Source organism: Schistocerca cancellata, chromosome 2 (genome assembly GCF_023864275.1).
Source record: "Schistocerca cancellata isolate TAMUIC-IGC-003103 chromosome 2, iqSchCanc2.1, whole genome shotgun sequence".
Taxonomy (NCBI): domain Eukaryota; kingdom Metazoa; phylum Arthropoda; class Insecta; order Orthoptera; family Acrididae; genus Schistocerca; species Schistocerca cancellata.
Window position 1 is genome coordinate 496,905,908 of NC_064627.1, and position 16,448 is coordinate 496,922,355.

At 37.8% G+C, this 16,448-nt stretch overlaps 1 protein-coding gene across 2 annotated transcripts in view; it reads right to left on the minus strand.

The window, feature by feature from the left end:
* LOC126162034 (uncharacterized) overlaps positions 1-16,448 on the minus strand; it is a 202,469-nt gene that overhangs the window by 70,945 nt on the left and 115,076 nt on the right. For both annotated transcript variants that reach the window (XM_049918260.1, XM_049918261.1), the window contains exons 8-11: positions 13,054-13,322; positions 11,602-11,857; positions 9,127-10,526; positions 8,856-9,042 (exon numbers count right to left, since the gene is read on the minus strand). In XM_049918260.1, coding sequence (XP_049774217.1) covers positions 8,856-9,042; positions 9,127-10,526; positions 11,602-11,857; positions 13,054-13,322 — 2,112 coding nt within the window. The remainder of the gene's footprint in view (positions 1-8,855; positions 9,043-9,126; positions 10,527-11,601; positions 11,858-13,053; positions 13,323-16,448) is intronic.

A 16,448-nucleotide genomic window follows, 5' to 3' on the forward strand; every position in this document is an offset into this window, starting at 1 on the left:
ACTGAGACTAATATCTTAACAGGGACTGTTAAACCAGCTTAAGTAAAAATGTCTATTAGATTTCAGTTCTGACAGCACTTGGCCACAATATTCAAGATTAGATATTTTGTGTATGATAAATTTATTAATAGTGCATAACAATGTTTCATTCCCACAGCGTGTTAACCCTTTTAGTGCCAAATACGATCTGATCGTGAACCAGATTTTCAGAGAAAAATGCCAGTAATGATCTGATCGTGATGCCCTTCTCGTTCATTTTTTCTGTGCTTGAAGGCAAAGATGTTAGTATTTTCTAGCCAAGATGCAGAAGAAAGGTTGAACGCACTGTATATTGATCTTCTTTTCGATTGTCAGTGCAATTTGTCTATTAACATAAATTTCTCTGATGTTGTTTATTTACCAAATATTTTGCGGCAGCAGTGTGTTGTCAAGTAAGAAGTTGCCGTTCGATACGAGTAATATGGAAAGTAGTGAAAGTGAAGATGAATTTGCAGAAAGTGAATCGGATTATGAGATGTTTGGTGGAGAAGAGGACTCGTCGTTTTCTTCTTCAAGTGACGATTGTGCATCAGCAAATGATGATGATGACGACGACGACCAAACACAACTGAATTGTAGTGCAAATACTTTTCTTGAAATAATGGATGAGGCATCTGACAATCCGCCCCTCCACACTTTGTTTATGCAGAATTAAAAGGCCCTAAACATATACTAGCAAACACCACACCAATTTTTTTTTCCCAATTTGTTCTTTTCGCAACAGCTTCTTACGATTATGGTGACTGAGGCTAACAGATACACTCACCAGGTGATTCAGTCAAAGCATTTATCACCAAATTCATGAATCAAACAGTGGTAACCAACAACTGTAGCAGAAATGAGGGCTTTCGTAGCAGTGATTTTGAATATGGGACTGATAAAAAAGCCGACGATTTTTAGTTATTGTTCAACTGATGCAAACCAGTTGACACCGCGGTTTTCGCAAATGTTTTCATGCAACAGGTTTCAGTTGTTGCTGCGGTTCTTACATTTTGTAGACAATTCGAAATTTCACCCTCCTGGTCACCCATTATATGCTCCAACAGCCAAATTTCAAGTGTTGGTGGATATTGCCAACAGTGCTTTGTGTCGCCACTACACTCCACACCAGCAACTGAGTGTTGATAAAAGTCTTGTTCGGACTCGCAGCTAATCCAGTACCTCCCCAATAAACATCATCACAGGTGGGGAGTCAAATTTTGGATGCTGTGTGATCCAGTAGTAAATTACTGCCTAGGGTTTTATGTCTACCATGGTGCAAAAAGTGATGATGATAAAAACAAAATAAAAAAGAATGGCATGGGATATGTAGTCGTCATGAAACTACTCGCTCTTGGGAGCTATGTGCAAAAAGGTTACCATGTGTTTTGTGATAACTTTTTTACATCTATTCCTCTGGCAGAAAAGCTGTATTCAGTTGGCACTTATCTAACGGGAACAATTAGAAGAAACAGAAAATTCCTGCCATGTGGTCTTCTGTCAAATTATGCCGTAGGTCAGCTAAAGTTTTTCAGTAAATCTTTTATACTTCTCTGTGGCTTCAGACAGAAGAAATCACAGAGAAACCCAGTCCTCCTTGTTATTACATCATCCTCTGCTACATCATCAGAAAAAAACAATTTGCAATAGGCAGTCGGTCAAGAAACCAGATGTAATTTTTGCATATACCGTATTTACTCGAATCTAAGCCGCACTTTTTTTCCGGTTTTTGTAATCCAAAAAACTGCCTGCGGCTTAGAATCGAGTGCAAAGCAAGCGGAAGTTCTTAAAAATGTCGGTGGGTGCCGCCACAACTTAATTCTGCCGCCGAATATATGTAGCGCTACAGAGGCATGCTTTGTAGGCACAAAGATAAATACTGGCGCCAAAACCTCTGTGTCAGTAAATAAATAAAAAAAAAAAAAGGTGGAAGACAAGCTTTTTTTCTCCGCGCCGAGTTTCAACCACTGCAGTTTCATACATTATCCAACGAAGTAAATACAAATTCCGTATTGTTCATCTTCGAATGTAGTAGCATTTCAATGTACTACGAAAACCCGACTGGCAAGAATGTTTAGGATGTTTGTCAATATGGCCAACTCTACGTTCTGAATTTTTTCCTATCTGTGAGAAGAGACGGTTGCTAATAGGAACTTTTATAAATTGTGAATCACATGCAGTATTCTCGTCACCATAAGAATAATACGAACATAAACATTTTGCCTTGTTCTGTTTCGTGTTTGCTGCTATCTCATTTAAATCCTGTCTGCGTAATAAACCACAAAACTAGAGTGAGACAACAGCAAACGCGGAAGAATATACATATCATGTCATGTTTATATTCGTATTATTCTTATGCTAAACAGTGATACAGTCAGAAATGAAGCGAGCAATTGACTAGATTTTTAAATCTAAGATGACTCTAATTTCTGTGCAGAATGTAATGTACTAAAGAGGCGCCTGCAAAGATTTTCAAACGGAGAAAAATTTTCGCTAAACTCTCGTTCAGAATATCTTCTATCGTACGCAGTCTATTATTTGGTTCTTGTTGATCATCATCAAAGAAAGCAGCAGTGTAAGTAACAACAAGTAGCAGTCTCTTGCCATTGTTTCGCTAATGAGACGATTCCTCTCTCTCTTTTTTTTTTATTTGTAAAAGCGGCGGTAGCGCGCACAAAAGCAAGCCATGGCGCGATCGGCGACAGGCCGTAAACACGCAGTATCGGAGTACGACAAACAAAGCATGACACAGTACAGTAATGCATATTCAGCGTAGAGTGACGTAAACACCTATAACAAAGAAAACTGCGCTTATCAGATCAAAGAAAAATAAGCAATCAATTCAAAACAGACGAAGCACGTGAAAAAGGAAGGGTACTCGTATAAATATGGACGGAGCGCCTGACGCATAGCAATGGCTACCTGGTAAAGCTTAACTGCTAAGCTTACGACTCGAACCAAACTACTGTAGCTGTATCGTCATTCATTCGACCTAAATTGTCTCATATTACAGTGGACCAACTCTGTTTCGATTTGGAGATGCGGCCTAAAACTTTTCTCTCCCCTTGAATTTCGAGTCTCAAATTTCAGGTGCGGCTTAGATTCGGGAAATTTTTTTTCCCTTGATTTCGAGTCTCATTTTTCAGGTGCGGCTTAGACTCGAGTGCGGCTTAGACTCGAGTAAATACGGTAGTAAGTACATGGGTGGCATTGACTCATCTGATATGATGACATACTGCTATTTAGATGAGAGGAGGACTGTCAAGATGCGGAAGAAGGTAGTGTTCAGCATAATTGCTAGGATGTTGCTGAATGCATATGTTTAGTATAAGGAAACCCTAAACCCCAATGACAAACCATGGACACGACTGAAGTTTAACACCATGGTCATTTGCAAACTTTCTCAACAGTGGTTTCAGGCAAGGGCTGCAACCACAAATACAATTGATATAAATGTACCTGCTCCAACAGCATATGGTGTAAAGACTCTTACAGGGAGAAAGGAATGCTACTGCAGTGTTTGTTCTATGAAGGGTAAGAAGCAGCGTTCACAAACAGTATGCATTTGTTGCAAGAAAGGACTGCATCCTTCATGTTTTGGTCAGTAGGTGTGCAAGTAGTTGTCATAACTGCAACCTCACATTTGTCAGTGATTTGTGACTGAAGAACTGAGAACATGTTCAGAACAAAACAATTTTTTTGTTATGTTATTTTTGATTTTTTCATTGGTGTAATAAACAATTTTATATTCCTTTATGATGTTTTTGTTAAGAAAACTACAGAGATTCCACATATACCTGAAATTTTTGAGTATATCATCATTTGATGGGTCTCAAGAGTGAAGTGAAATCAGTTTTAATTTTTTCCGATAAACCCCATTATGAAAATAATTTTTTTCTCTGAAAATATGTTCTTTGACAATGTGTATTGCACATATTACTGTAGCCAGCAGCATTCCCTAACAATAAAAAAATTACATTCCTTTATGCAACAGTTTCAATTTTATTGCAAGTATGGCAGAGGTTTGCATTTTACTGTACAATCGCATCATCTTTTGAGAAAACATCTGGCACTAAAAGGGTTAATTTTGTAAATATTAGCTGTTCCAGTTTACCACATTGTATGCACCATTTCAATAATCTCCTGACAAATGATCAGGGTAGTAATATTATATTCAAATGTTTTATGTTATACTTTTTGACTTGTTCCACACCCATGAGAACCATCTCATTTTCTTGGATCTATGGAACGAAAACTGAATAAATATGGCAGAAAGCAAACATCCATAAGAAGATAGATAAAAAATCAACTCACCAAGTGGTGGCTGGAGAACACACATATAAAAAGCTATTACAGTTTACCAGCTTTTGGAGCCAGTGGCTCCTTCTTCTGGCAGAAGGAAGAAAGTGGAAGTAAGAGGGATGAAGGAAAAGGACTGGTGAGGTTTAGGAAAAGGGAATGAGTTCAGAAAAGTCGCTCAGAATCCCAAGTCAGGGGAGACTTACCTTCACAACCCTTCTGCCAGAAGAAGGAGCCACTGGTTCCAAAAGCTTTCAAACTAAAATACCTTTTTATATGTGTGTTCTCCTGTCACTGCTTGGCGAGTAGATTTTTTTGTCTATCCAATTATTTACATTTTCTAAAACAGATTTTTTCATTGATACATCTATAACAGGAGATAAACGATCACATCTGTGAGATAATTCATTCCTATCAATACTTCCAACATATTTTGTAAATGTGATGTAATAGAAATATTGAACATATTCCTTAGAAAAGCTAATCAGCTGCTTCAGTTTCGCTTTCATGATTAACCACAGACACAGCCAAAGTCTAACAAAAGATTTTGTGCTAAAGCCGAACAAATAAAATTATTCTGTTGGTGTATTTTGTTACCCTCACAATGTCTTTTTGACTGTGTGAACAATAAAATTTTACTTCTTAAACTAAAATATGACATTTTCAGCAGCTCTTTTACATGGGTGTAATATTATCTTCATAATAGAAAGCAGAGGGGCACAATGACAAACTGCACCACAGGATTAACAATAAACTCAGAAAGCAGTAGGACAAAGTATGGTGTCCTACAGGGTTTGGTAGCTGTCCAACTTTTGTTCTTAACCTACATAAATGAATGGCCAATAACTTTAAAACAGTGTCCACGTGCTGCAATGTCTGTTGGTGACACAAGGATATCAACCAAGGACCAAATCGTGACCAAATTCCAGACAGCATAAATGATAACTGAAAATGCCTACCACTGGTTCAAAGTAAACAGCATAAATGTTCATATTCTGAAATTTAAAACATATAAATTGCATATAGAAATTTAAATTAATGACTATATTATGAATATGTGTAAAAATCCTTGTGGTTCAGCTAAAAAGAAATAGTTTATATACTTGTACTCCCTGTTGTCTTCTGAAATTCTCTTTTGGGGCAGTTGAGATTAATTAAATGACTTATTCAGCAAAAGTAAGCAGTAAAAAGATTGTTTAAAGCAAATAACCACAAATTGTGGAGAGTCATTTCCAGAAATCCTCAAATTTTAACACTCATTTCTCAATACATTTAGTCCTAAATAGAATTTATTGCCAATAAAAATATCAGTTTTGGGTGAATATTAGTTTATCCAACCAACATACAAGACAAAAATAATTTCCATGTACAGTGAATTTTTCTCTAGGGTTTAGAGCAGGGTTGCGTAATTTGATGCAAAGGCAAGCTCCACCAAATAGAAAATTCAGAGCAGATCTTACTAACATTTTAGGTTAAGCTTTACCATGACTGTTAAGGACATTAAATGAAATAACAAGTTTACTGTTACCAGTCACTGTTTATTTATATCCACAATCTTAGTGCTATACCTCCAAAAATTTTCTGATTCTTTAGATTCACAGATAGCATTCTTGTTAACTGTTTGACACACAACAGCGTTAGATGATAACACATCTCCACCGCTACAGATGGAGGTAATATTCTTTGATAAATATCAAATCATCATCATCATTAAACTACCATGAACATCCATTTGATATGCACTGCTGGATAAAAGCCTCTTTTAGAGATTTTCCAAGCATTTAAGACTTTAATGATACACATTCATTCTGCTCCTGCATGTTTCCTGTAATCTATCCAACTTCTGTTAGGACATCATATTGGGTTTTCCTTATGTCTTGGAATAAAGCAAAGAACTTTGTTGTACATCTATCATCCATTCACTTTGCTGCATTTTACACCAACCTCCTTTTCAATTCCATTACAATCACAATAACAGCTTCCATGCCAGCTTGTTCCCTGATTTTTTTTTTAATTCCTGTTACTCCTAGCTATTCCCAACACTGTTCTCTAAACAAATCTCAGTTTTTGAATGGTTTTTGCAACAGAAGTTCACACATCACTCTTGTGAGACAAACCTAGTAATACACACAAACTGTAAACTTTCTATTTCAGGTACGTTGGAAGATCAGTTTTGAAAATTCTATTTAGTTTACCAAAGCATTGGCTTGAGGGGAAAAAAAGGACAGGTATACACAGCACACCTGTCCTTTTTCCCCCCTAAGGTAAGTCTTTCCGCTCCCGGGATTGAAATGACTCCTTACCCTCTCCCTTAAAACACACATCCTTTCGTCTTTTCCTCTCCTTCCCTCTTCCCTGACGAAGCAACCTTGGGTTGTGAAAGCTTGAAATTTGCTTTCGTTTGGTAAGTTACAGCTCCTTTGTTGATATATATATATATATATATGGTTGTGCCTATCTGCGCCTCAGCATCTCAGCTATATGGTGAGTAGCAACTTTCCTTCTCATGATATTGTTACATTCCATCCTGGATTTTCCATTGTTCAATGAAGAAGAAAACTTGTTAGCTTTCAGAATAAATTGTTTTTTGATCTAAAATACACACAGTCAGCACAATGTAAGGACGGGTGTGTGTGTGTGTGGGGGGGGGGGGGGGGGGGGGGGGGGGGTGTAACAAGTTTTCTCTTTCATGTATGCCTGGCAACAACTAAACGCTTCTGCTGTTCAGTGAGATGTCTTCTTAACTCTTATATTATCTTCATTTTTTTGCAAACTGGTAGATAACTTATGCTGAAAATCTTATCTTTTTCTGACAATTTCATCAAATTTACATAAATTGAAGTTGATGTGTCAGGGTTGATTCTCAGTAAATTCTTAGTGATTATACTCCAATATGTCTTACTTCATCTTTTGGTATGATCCAGAGACCATTTGCTGGATTTTAACCATTCTCATTTTCTCTTAATATTACAGTTCATAAATTATCATTAAACTACAAAATTGCGACATGTAATCAGTGCACTGATGAGCAGATTGTTAGTGTGTAAAAATAATGGAAGAATTATAAAGTAATAACAGTTAAAAAGAATATATATTGCATTATACACTGAAGAACCAAAGAAACTGGTACACCTACATAATATCGTGTAGGGGCCCCGCAAGCATGCAGAAGTGCTGCAACATAATGTGGCATGGACTTGACTAATGGTTGGTTGGTTTGTGGGATTAAAGGGACCAGACTGCTACAGTCATCGGTCCCTTGACTAATGTCTGAAGTAGTGTTGGAGAGAATTGACACCATGAATCCTGCAGGGCTGTCCATAAATCCGTAAGAGTACGAGGGGGTGGAGATCTCTTCTGAATGTAACATATCTCTTCTGAACAGCACATGCAAGGCATCCCAGATATGCTCAATAATGTTTGTGTCTGGGGACTTGTTGGCCACCAGAAGTTTTGGAACTCAGAAGTGTGATCCTGGAGTCACTCTGTAGCAATTCTGGATGTGTGGGGTGTCACATTGTCCCCACTTCATTGCTACCTTGGATAGGCTGTGTCCCTTCGTTCGTGTGCCGACTGTAACACCATGTTCAATCTCACATAAATCTTGATAACTTGCCATTATAACAGCAGTAACCAAACTAACAACTGTGCCACAGACTTGTTGTCTTATATAGGCACTTCCGACTGTAGTGTCATATTCTGCCTGTTCACGTATCTCTGTCTATACCAGTTTCTTTGGCACTTCAGTGTAATACAGACAAGGCAAAAGAAATGCATCTTTTTAGATGTGCATCACACTGAAAAAAGAAGTGTGATGGGGTTGCCATTTTTAGCCAAAGATCACAGTGTAAAATCAATGATCAGTGATGAAGTACAATTCTACCTGAATGTTACAGTGTACAATGAGTACTGTAGGCGAAACTCAACAAATAGTTCACAAAAGTTGTTCCATTGGCTTCGCCACAGCTCCAGTATCACAGGTAAAGATCAACAGCAGGTATTATTTTTACTTTTAAAGAGGAGAATGCCAGTCACATCTGTGTATTACAATGAAGTGTTAAATGACTCCATTGATCCTGAGCAAATAAAGAAGGAACTTATCACAAAATCAGGTTTTTCAGAGAGTGATGCAATAATCCACATGATTAGACCATGAATGACCATAGTAAAACACATCCTCCTCCAAAAGACAATCTTTCAACCCTACGATATTGCATGGGTCACACAACCATTTGTGATTTATTCTTGTGGAAGAACTTGATAGCCAATTTGTATACAAAAAAAAATGACACTCAGTAGATGATTTAAAAATGTCACTCGTCGAAGAACTATAGCTAAGCTACATAAATGTTAGGGGGACAATTTTATCTAGGACATGAACGAAATCACACAAATTGAAGGACAAAGTGTTTCCATTGCCCATTCGTGCTTTTGTTCTAGTTGAGACAACAACAATTTTCAAAGAATCTGTAATTTACAGTGCCAAATTTCAAAGCAGTTTCAGTTTAACCAGGTAAACAGAAAGAGGAGCAATATACCTGTGAATTCTGTCTTGTTCATATACACATAAGTAGCCATTTTTTCCGATATCCATAATGTGTCTTCACCACATGCCACAATTACAGTACACTGAGGCCGAAGATTGCAAAGATAATTATCAGTCAATTTGTTTCGGAACTGTTCCAGTGGTGTCGTCTCTTGGAAAACATAGTCACTCACTAAAACCTATTAACCAGAAGACACACCATCAGTGTAAGTTATCATCATGTGACACTGAAAAATTTCATTATCAAGACAGCTACCACTAACCTGCCACCATGAAGGTTTTGGTTCAGTGAAGTCATCTGAAAATAGTATTGTATTTTTTGAGTCTATGAGCCAACCAGTCTCATGGCACCCAAGAGCTATGTCTACAACATTATGTACTTCAACTTTATTCCATTTTCTTCCCTCAGGGGTTTTCTCACAAATATGAGATCTCCAGAGAACTTCTCCTGTTGTGGTAAGAATCCATACTCTCTCTCTGAAGCAACATATACGAGTTGCCATGTACACACAAGGAACCTGCTCTGGTGTACTGAAAGGCCTTTCTCTTGTTACATATTTATGGATGTACACTCTGCCATCAAGAGAGACAGTCCATGCTGCTGACTCACTCACAGCTATACACTGCACATCTTTAGCAGCTTCTAACCACTGAGTACCAAAGGGACCTTTATAAGATGGCTGTTGGAGAGCATAAGCTGTATTTTTGTACAGTTTCCACACCAAGTCTCCATTCTGTGACATGACAACCTGTCTAGCTTTATTATCAAGCTTCTGCCACTTCAATCCCAAACGACTAAAATTGCTGAAGAATACAAAATCTCTTGAATCAATACAACAAACATAATGAGAACAGACGGACAGTGAGGTGATGGGGCAGGGAGTTTTGAACTGAACCCACTTGTCCCCACGTTCAATTGGTGATATTTCAGTTACTACAGTATCACTTTGTTGGCCAGGTGAATAAGTATCCAGTGAAGTGTGGACACTAGGTGGTGCACTGCTGCCTGAAGGTGGTCCATAACTGAGTACACTATTGTAAGATGAAAGTTTCTCATCAGAAACTTCTACTGAATTTGAATATTCACAGTCTTTAGTGGAATTACTAGTGTAATCTGTAGGGCACTTATAATCTGCAATCACATCATGGCAAGCATCTTCTTGTGGCTTAGGACTTTCTAAATCCTTGCTTGAGTTTTCATTTGTCACACACTCAGAAAGCTCACCATTTGCTACAGGACCTTCTGGATCAGCTGAAGCATCTTTGTATAAAGTATCTAAGTTAAGAAATTTTGCAAGACGCTTTTCTTTATCTGCAACATCTCGTTCTATTGAACCAGGACTTCTCAAGTCAGGCTTAATGTGGGGTATTATGCAGTCTTTCTCTTCTGAATTACAGCTTAAAGTGATTTCCCCAAGTTTCCTGCTACTCTCAGAGATCAAACCATTTACATTCACAACTTCTGTCTTTTCACTTACAACACAATCACTGAGTCTCACAAGAGTATCTTCCGAGGAACTAGGGTCAATACACCTGGTTGGTGTACTGGCGCAGTCAGTACTGCCACTAACTTGTTCACTACTACCAGCCTCTTCACTGTCAGAATTAACTGAACGGATGCTGTTAGTACTTGTGCTCATAGAGTCAGATCCAGATTCCAGTCCTAAAATGAAAGTGTTGATTATAAATTATGCACCCTATAATTTTGTGTAATTGTATAAAAAATAAAAGCACTGAAAATTATCAGTTTTAATGAATACATAAATTTAAGATTACAGAATGATTTCATTAATTAGAAAATTAAGTTAGAAATTATACTACAATCAGATAGCTAAGAAAACAATGGAGAAAAACTATGCAGAAGAACTTTCTCACTAACAAGAAAGCCATTTGGTGTTCATAAATGCAAACAAGACATTTCTGTAACAACAAATGAACTGTATTTGAAAAAGAAATTGTTCAGTGGAAGATGGTGTACTGCCAGGGAAGGTTGTATTTTTAGTTATCAATACATGTATTATAATTAAATGCAGTGATGACAATGACGGAGTACTACTAATGTGTGTGTCTCTGTAGACAGTTCCCACACTCCATCTGTTTTACTGTATGGGCTTTTGTTGGCTTCCAATCCACAGAAACCAAAACACTTTAGACTGCAATGAATATATGAACACTGCCACTGACAACATAAGCAGCAAACTGTAGCATTTTTGTGTAGGTCCCTCTTCAACCTGCTATAAACTGACGGTTGCCTATATATGTTACATACTATCAAGGCTATCACTACATGGTCACATGCCTTGAATCAGCACAGGAGACAAGTAACAACTATGATGATTTGTGGTGCTACTGGATACAACATGGAGCCTTGATTTCATATATTGGTGGTAATCTGAAACACACACATTCCGTCAGAGAGGTTGCAGCACCCAGAGTGCAACCTCTCCTTCATGCATTTTCACATGCCATATTTCATCTGGACATGTCTGTCAGCTAGAGAAAGTGCACAAGTTTTTCACGTGTATCATTCTTGGTAATTCTTGCACTTTTCAATTTTTGCAAACATCTGTGTACATAGTAATGAAGTCTGGCAGGTAGGTAGGTGTGTGTGTGTGTGTGTGTGTGTGTGTGTGTGTGTGTGTGTGTGTGTGAGAGAGAGAGAGAGAGAGAGAGAGAGAGAGAGAGAGAGAGAGAGACATTACATGAAATCGACATAAATTAAAAGAACAGAAAGTGACCTGTTAGGTGTTTATTTTTGGCCACTTTTCTTGATTTGTTCTTTCCATGTTTCGGTTTGAAAAGGATGTCTTCAAACTGTTGTTCCCCAATTTTTTCAAGTATCTCAGCTCTTGAGCTGTCTAACGAAACATTTGATCCTCTGTGATTGTTCAGACTTCCTCTCTGAGCCCTGTTGAAATATTCCTTGTAAATTTTGTTCTCGTCAATTTTTGAACTTTCTGAATGTAAAGGTTTTCTCTCCACATTAAGTTCCACCTGAAAAATGAAAGGCTCAGAATAACAGTTGAAATATGAAAGTTTTTTGCAATTCAAACCACAAGATGTCAAATATGTTGTGGGAAAAAAAACTCTCTGCTCCCATCTTCTGCAGACTGACACTGATAGAATCCCAAACAGATTTAACTGCACTGACATGCTGCTAAAACCTTCATCTGCACTATTTCTAACTGAAAACATAACAGGAAGTTTCTGTATTGTACAAAATTTTCTCTTAATGTAAAATGAAGTTGCTAATAGTTTCAATAATGAACTTTAACTCTGCAACAGAGTGTGCACTGATCTGAAACTTCCTGGTAGCAAGAACTGTCTCGGACTGGGCTCAGTTTGAGTCCCTGTCCAGCACACAGTTTTAACCCGTCAGAAAGTTTTAAAGTTGCTAATAATTACCCCAATTTCATCACAAGTGTATAGCTAAGATTTCAGATCAATATCATAGTGAGGCATATAATACCATGTTATTAGTATTAATACTTGTCGTGTTCATGTAACCAGCCATGGTATATTTGTGAAGAAATTCAGATGGAAAAAGAGCATTACAAAATATAACCACAAATTTTAAGCCATATGGATTGCATAATTCATTATGAATTATTTTTCAGCCAGCACTTCTTTAATTAGATGACGGAAAGAATTGCCCAGAAGTCACCTGCAGCTGTTAGCAGAAAAAACAATGACATTAAATAATGACTTCACATCTACATTTTTAAATGCAGAAATCTCACAGTAATGTCATTTTAAATGATAATATATGATACGCCTGGATGCTAAACTAATTGTTAAGAAAATCTATCAGGCCTACTTGATAATCCATAGCTTCCATGCCAGGATCGTCAAATAAAATGAGTTTCGATTAGTCTGGTGGCTTCAGATATTTTTACTCAATGCCTTATTTGTCCATGGGCGGTGAAAGTGGAAATTTTTATAGCTTGCAGATCACTGTCTGAGTTATATGTGTGTGTTGGTATGGAATTAGTGACACATTCTGAACTGCATATGTCTCTAAGATTCACAGTATGCCAAGACAAAGCAGGTTTTGAACCATGCACACTTCTGCAACTGAACTTGTTAGCAGAGTTGTTTTATTATGAGTTAGATAATATGCTCTATGCATTATACTAATGGACTAACCAGAAATTTTCCTTGTTAACTTTCAACTCGAAGTATGTTCTTACCAAGTCATCAGTTGGCATAGCAATGATGGGAGGAAGTTCCATGGCCTCGTCTGCTGTAATAATAGGGTTAATGTCTTCATGCTCAATGGGCTCATTACTTCCATCAAATCTGTTGAATAATCCAAATTTATTGAATGGTATAGCCGGAACAATTGTGCTTCCTTTGAATTTTGAAGTGAATCCACGCAATGTCAGTGTTACAGTGTTGTCTGTCAGTGATACAGGTATAGACATAAATGTGGGATCCTGCTGATTTTCCTGTCTGTATCCTATCACACAAAGAAAACATAAAATTTACAAAATTTTCAGCATAAACAGGACTTTACATATTATACAAATACCCAACAATCACATCTACACCAGAAGAAACTACACAATATAAACATGATAATACATGTAATATAAGAATTAAGAGACACACACATTCAGATGAACAGCAGTAAACCCTGTGCCATAAGAACAGAAAAAAACACATTTCATGTTATAAATGAAATTTTTGTAACTCCAGAAGCCACTGATATATAAGAAATAGTGCTTAGAATCAATGGGGTGCAGAAATTGATACAATATGCAAATGTAAAACTTTAAATCAGCATTGAAAGTAATGTAAAAGTGATCATACATTTTTGTCAACTGATTGAATTTGTTCAAATTACGCGTACAGTTGGAGTAACTCTTGTTGTATGTAGGTGTTACTTTTTTCACATAAATAATTGATTGAAACTGAAGTGGTTTTTTGAGTCCTCAGCAAAGGAAGGGTACAAGCAAACAGACATCCACCAAATGACACAGGTTGTGTAAGGAGAGAACACTGACAAGAGTAATATTTACAGGTGTTTGAAGAAGATTAAAAATGGGGAAACCACCATTAAAGACAAACAGTGCAGTAAACCTCAAACTGTAAAACAGTAAAAACTCAAACTGTGACCACTGACATGAATCATCAGAAGGTGAACGAGTTGGTTCACATGACTCAATGATAGCATAACACATTGTTTTTGATGGAATCTATGTTGATGGTGAAATGCTGTTTAAAATAATAAGACAGAGAGAATACAATCTTCTGAAATTGTTTCACTGTGAAAGTTCATAATGCAGTTCATCCTTTCTATCACCGTATGAATATCAAAATGGTAGATATTGTGATAAGTGACAGCATAAAAGGAAATCAACTAAAATTGCCCAGCAATGGAAGCTGCCTGGACATGATGAGATAGCTGTAAGATTATGTGAAATAACTTGCTCCTCTTCTTGTAGGATTTTATCGTAAGGTGCTGGAGCAATGAAGGGTACCATGCAATTGGTAAAAACCTCAAGTCAATCCCATTTTTAAGAAAGGAAAATAAATGTCCTTTATAGAAATCTATGTGGGTTCTGTAAAGAGTGAGCTTATGAAATTCAGCTTGCTCTTTCTAGCCATGAGATCCAGAGCACCTTCGAGAACAGCAGCCCCAGTGATACGGTTTTTCTTGACTTTCAGAAAGCATCAACACAATTCTGATCAGTTGCTTAGTGAACAAAATATGAGTGTACATACTATTTGTGACTGGACTCAGGACTTCCTAGCAGATGGAACTCAGTATGGGGCACTTTTTTCTTTTCTTTTTTCGAGTTCTTAATTATTTTCAAGTTTTATTCAGACAGCAATGTTCTTTTTGACACCCAATTTCCCTTACTAGTGTCCTCTGTTGTCAACATGTCATGAATTCAATACTTCATTTTTTATGAACAGTACAGCTATACCTTGAAGAGATGAAGTTCTACACACTTCAGTTATACAGCTAGCTGCAGCTACCCTGAAATATTTCAGTTTTCCATCAAATCACGAATTAAGTTTCCGTTAATTACTCTCTTTACTTGAAAGCAATTCCAGAAATTTTTGTAAAACCATACCTCAAGCTGGTCAATTTGGTACCTCATTTGTCCATTTCTCGCACAACATTTGGCTATGAAAATTTGAACAAAAACCATTGTGTAACACACACACACACACACACACACACACACACACACACACACACACACACACACCTACCCAATATACTCATCCATCCCTACACAAACCCTGCTCCCAACACCTTACCTCATGGTTCATATCCCTGTAATAGACCGAGATGCAAGACCTGTCCCGTACATCCTCCCACTACCACCTACTCCATTCTAGTCACAAACATCACCTATCCTATCAAAGGCAGGGCTACCTGTGATACCAGTCATGTGAGCTACAAGCTAAGCTGCAACGTCTGTGCTGCATTCTATGTGGGCATGACAACCAACAAGCTGTTTCAATTACTGCTTCACAGCTGTGCCATACAGATCCTTTCCATCAACACCAGCTTTTCTGAATTGCGCAGGTGGGAAGCTTCCCTGCGATACCTCTTACATTCCTGTAGCCCTCCTGGCCTCAACATTCATTAGTTACTGTCCTCACCCATCCAGCCCCTCTCTGTTCCCATTCCAGCACTAAACAGCCCTCATTCCACCATCACAGCGTCTTTTTACTTCTCTCCTTTTCTGCTACCTCCCCTCCCCACCTCTCCTCTGTCTTCTGTCTAATCTGCAGCACTTTACTGTCTGCCACTCTTACTCCTCCCCACCCCAACCTCCTCCTTACTCCAGACCCAGTCGCCACTCCCATCATGAACTGGTGTTGCTGCTCGCAGTGTGGCTAAAGTTGTGCCTGAGACTGCAGTCGTGTGTGAGTTGCATTTGCGCGTGTGCACGCGCGCCCTTTGTGTGTGTGTGTGGGGGGGGGGGGGTCTATTTTTGATGGAGGCTTTACTGGCTGAAAGCTTTATTTGTGACAGTTTTTTTTGTTGTGCCTATCTGCGACTCAGTATCTCCATTATATGGTGAGTAGCATAATATTGTTACATTCCATCTTGGATTTTCTGTTGTTGATTATAGTGTGTGTAGTTTTTGCTCCACTCAAAACACATGACTAAAAAGAGCAAAGTGAAAACATACTCATGTTGTTCAACATTACTTGAATAGGCTGGAAGTGTAGTAATAGTGTTAAACAGCTGCAGTACTTTTGGTTCAAGTGTGGCTATTAAGCAGATAATTTTCATCCATAATTATACATGGGCTTTGTGAAAAGTAATGCACAATGGATATGCAGAAATGGCTAGAGGACAAACATAAGGATTTTGAAGCATATTTCGAAAAGGGAAAGATGGATGCCACCTGCAGTAAAATTGAGGAGGGCTTTGGAGAGAAGAGAAGCAGCTATCTGAATATCAAGACCTCAAATGGAAAACCAGTACTAAGCAAAGAAGGGAAAGGTGGAAGGAGTATATAGAGGGACTGTACAAAGGAGATGAACTTGAAGGCAATATTATAGAAAGGGAAGAAGACTTAGATGAGGATGGTATGGGAGATATGACACTGAGAGA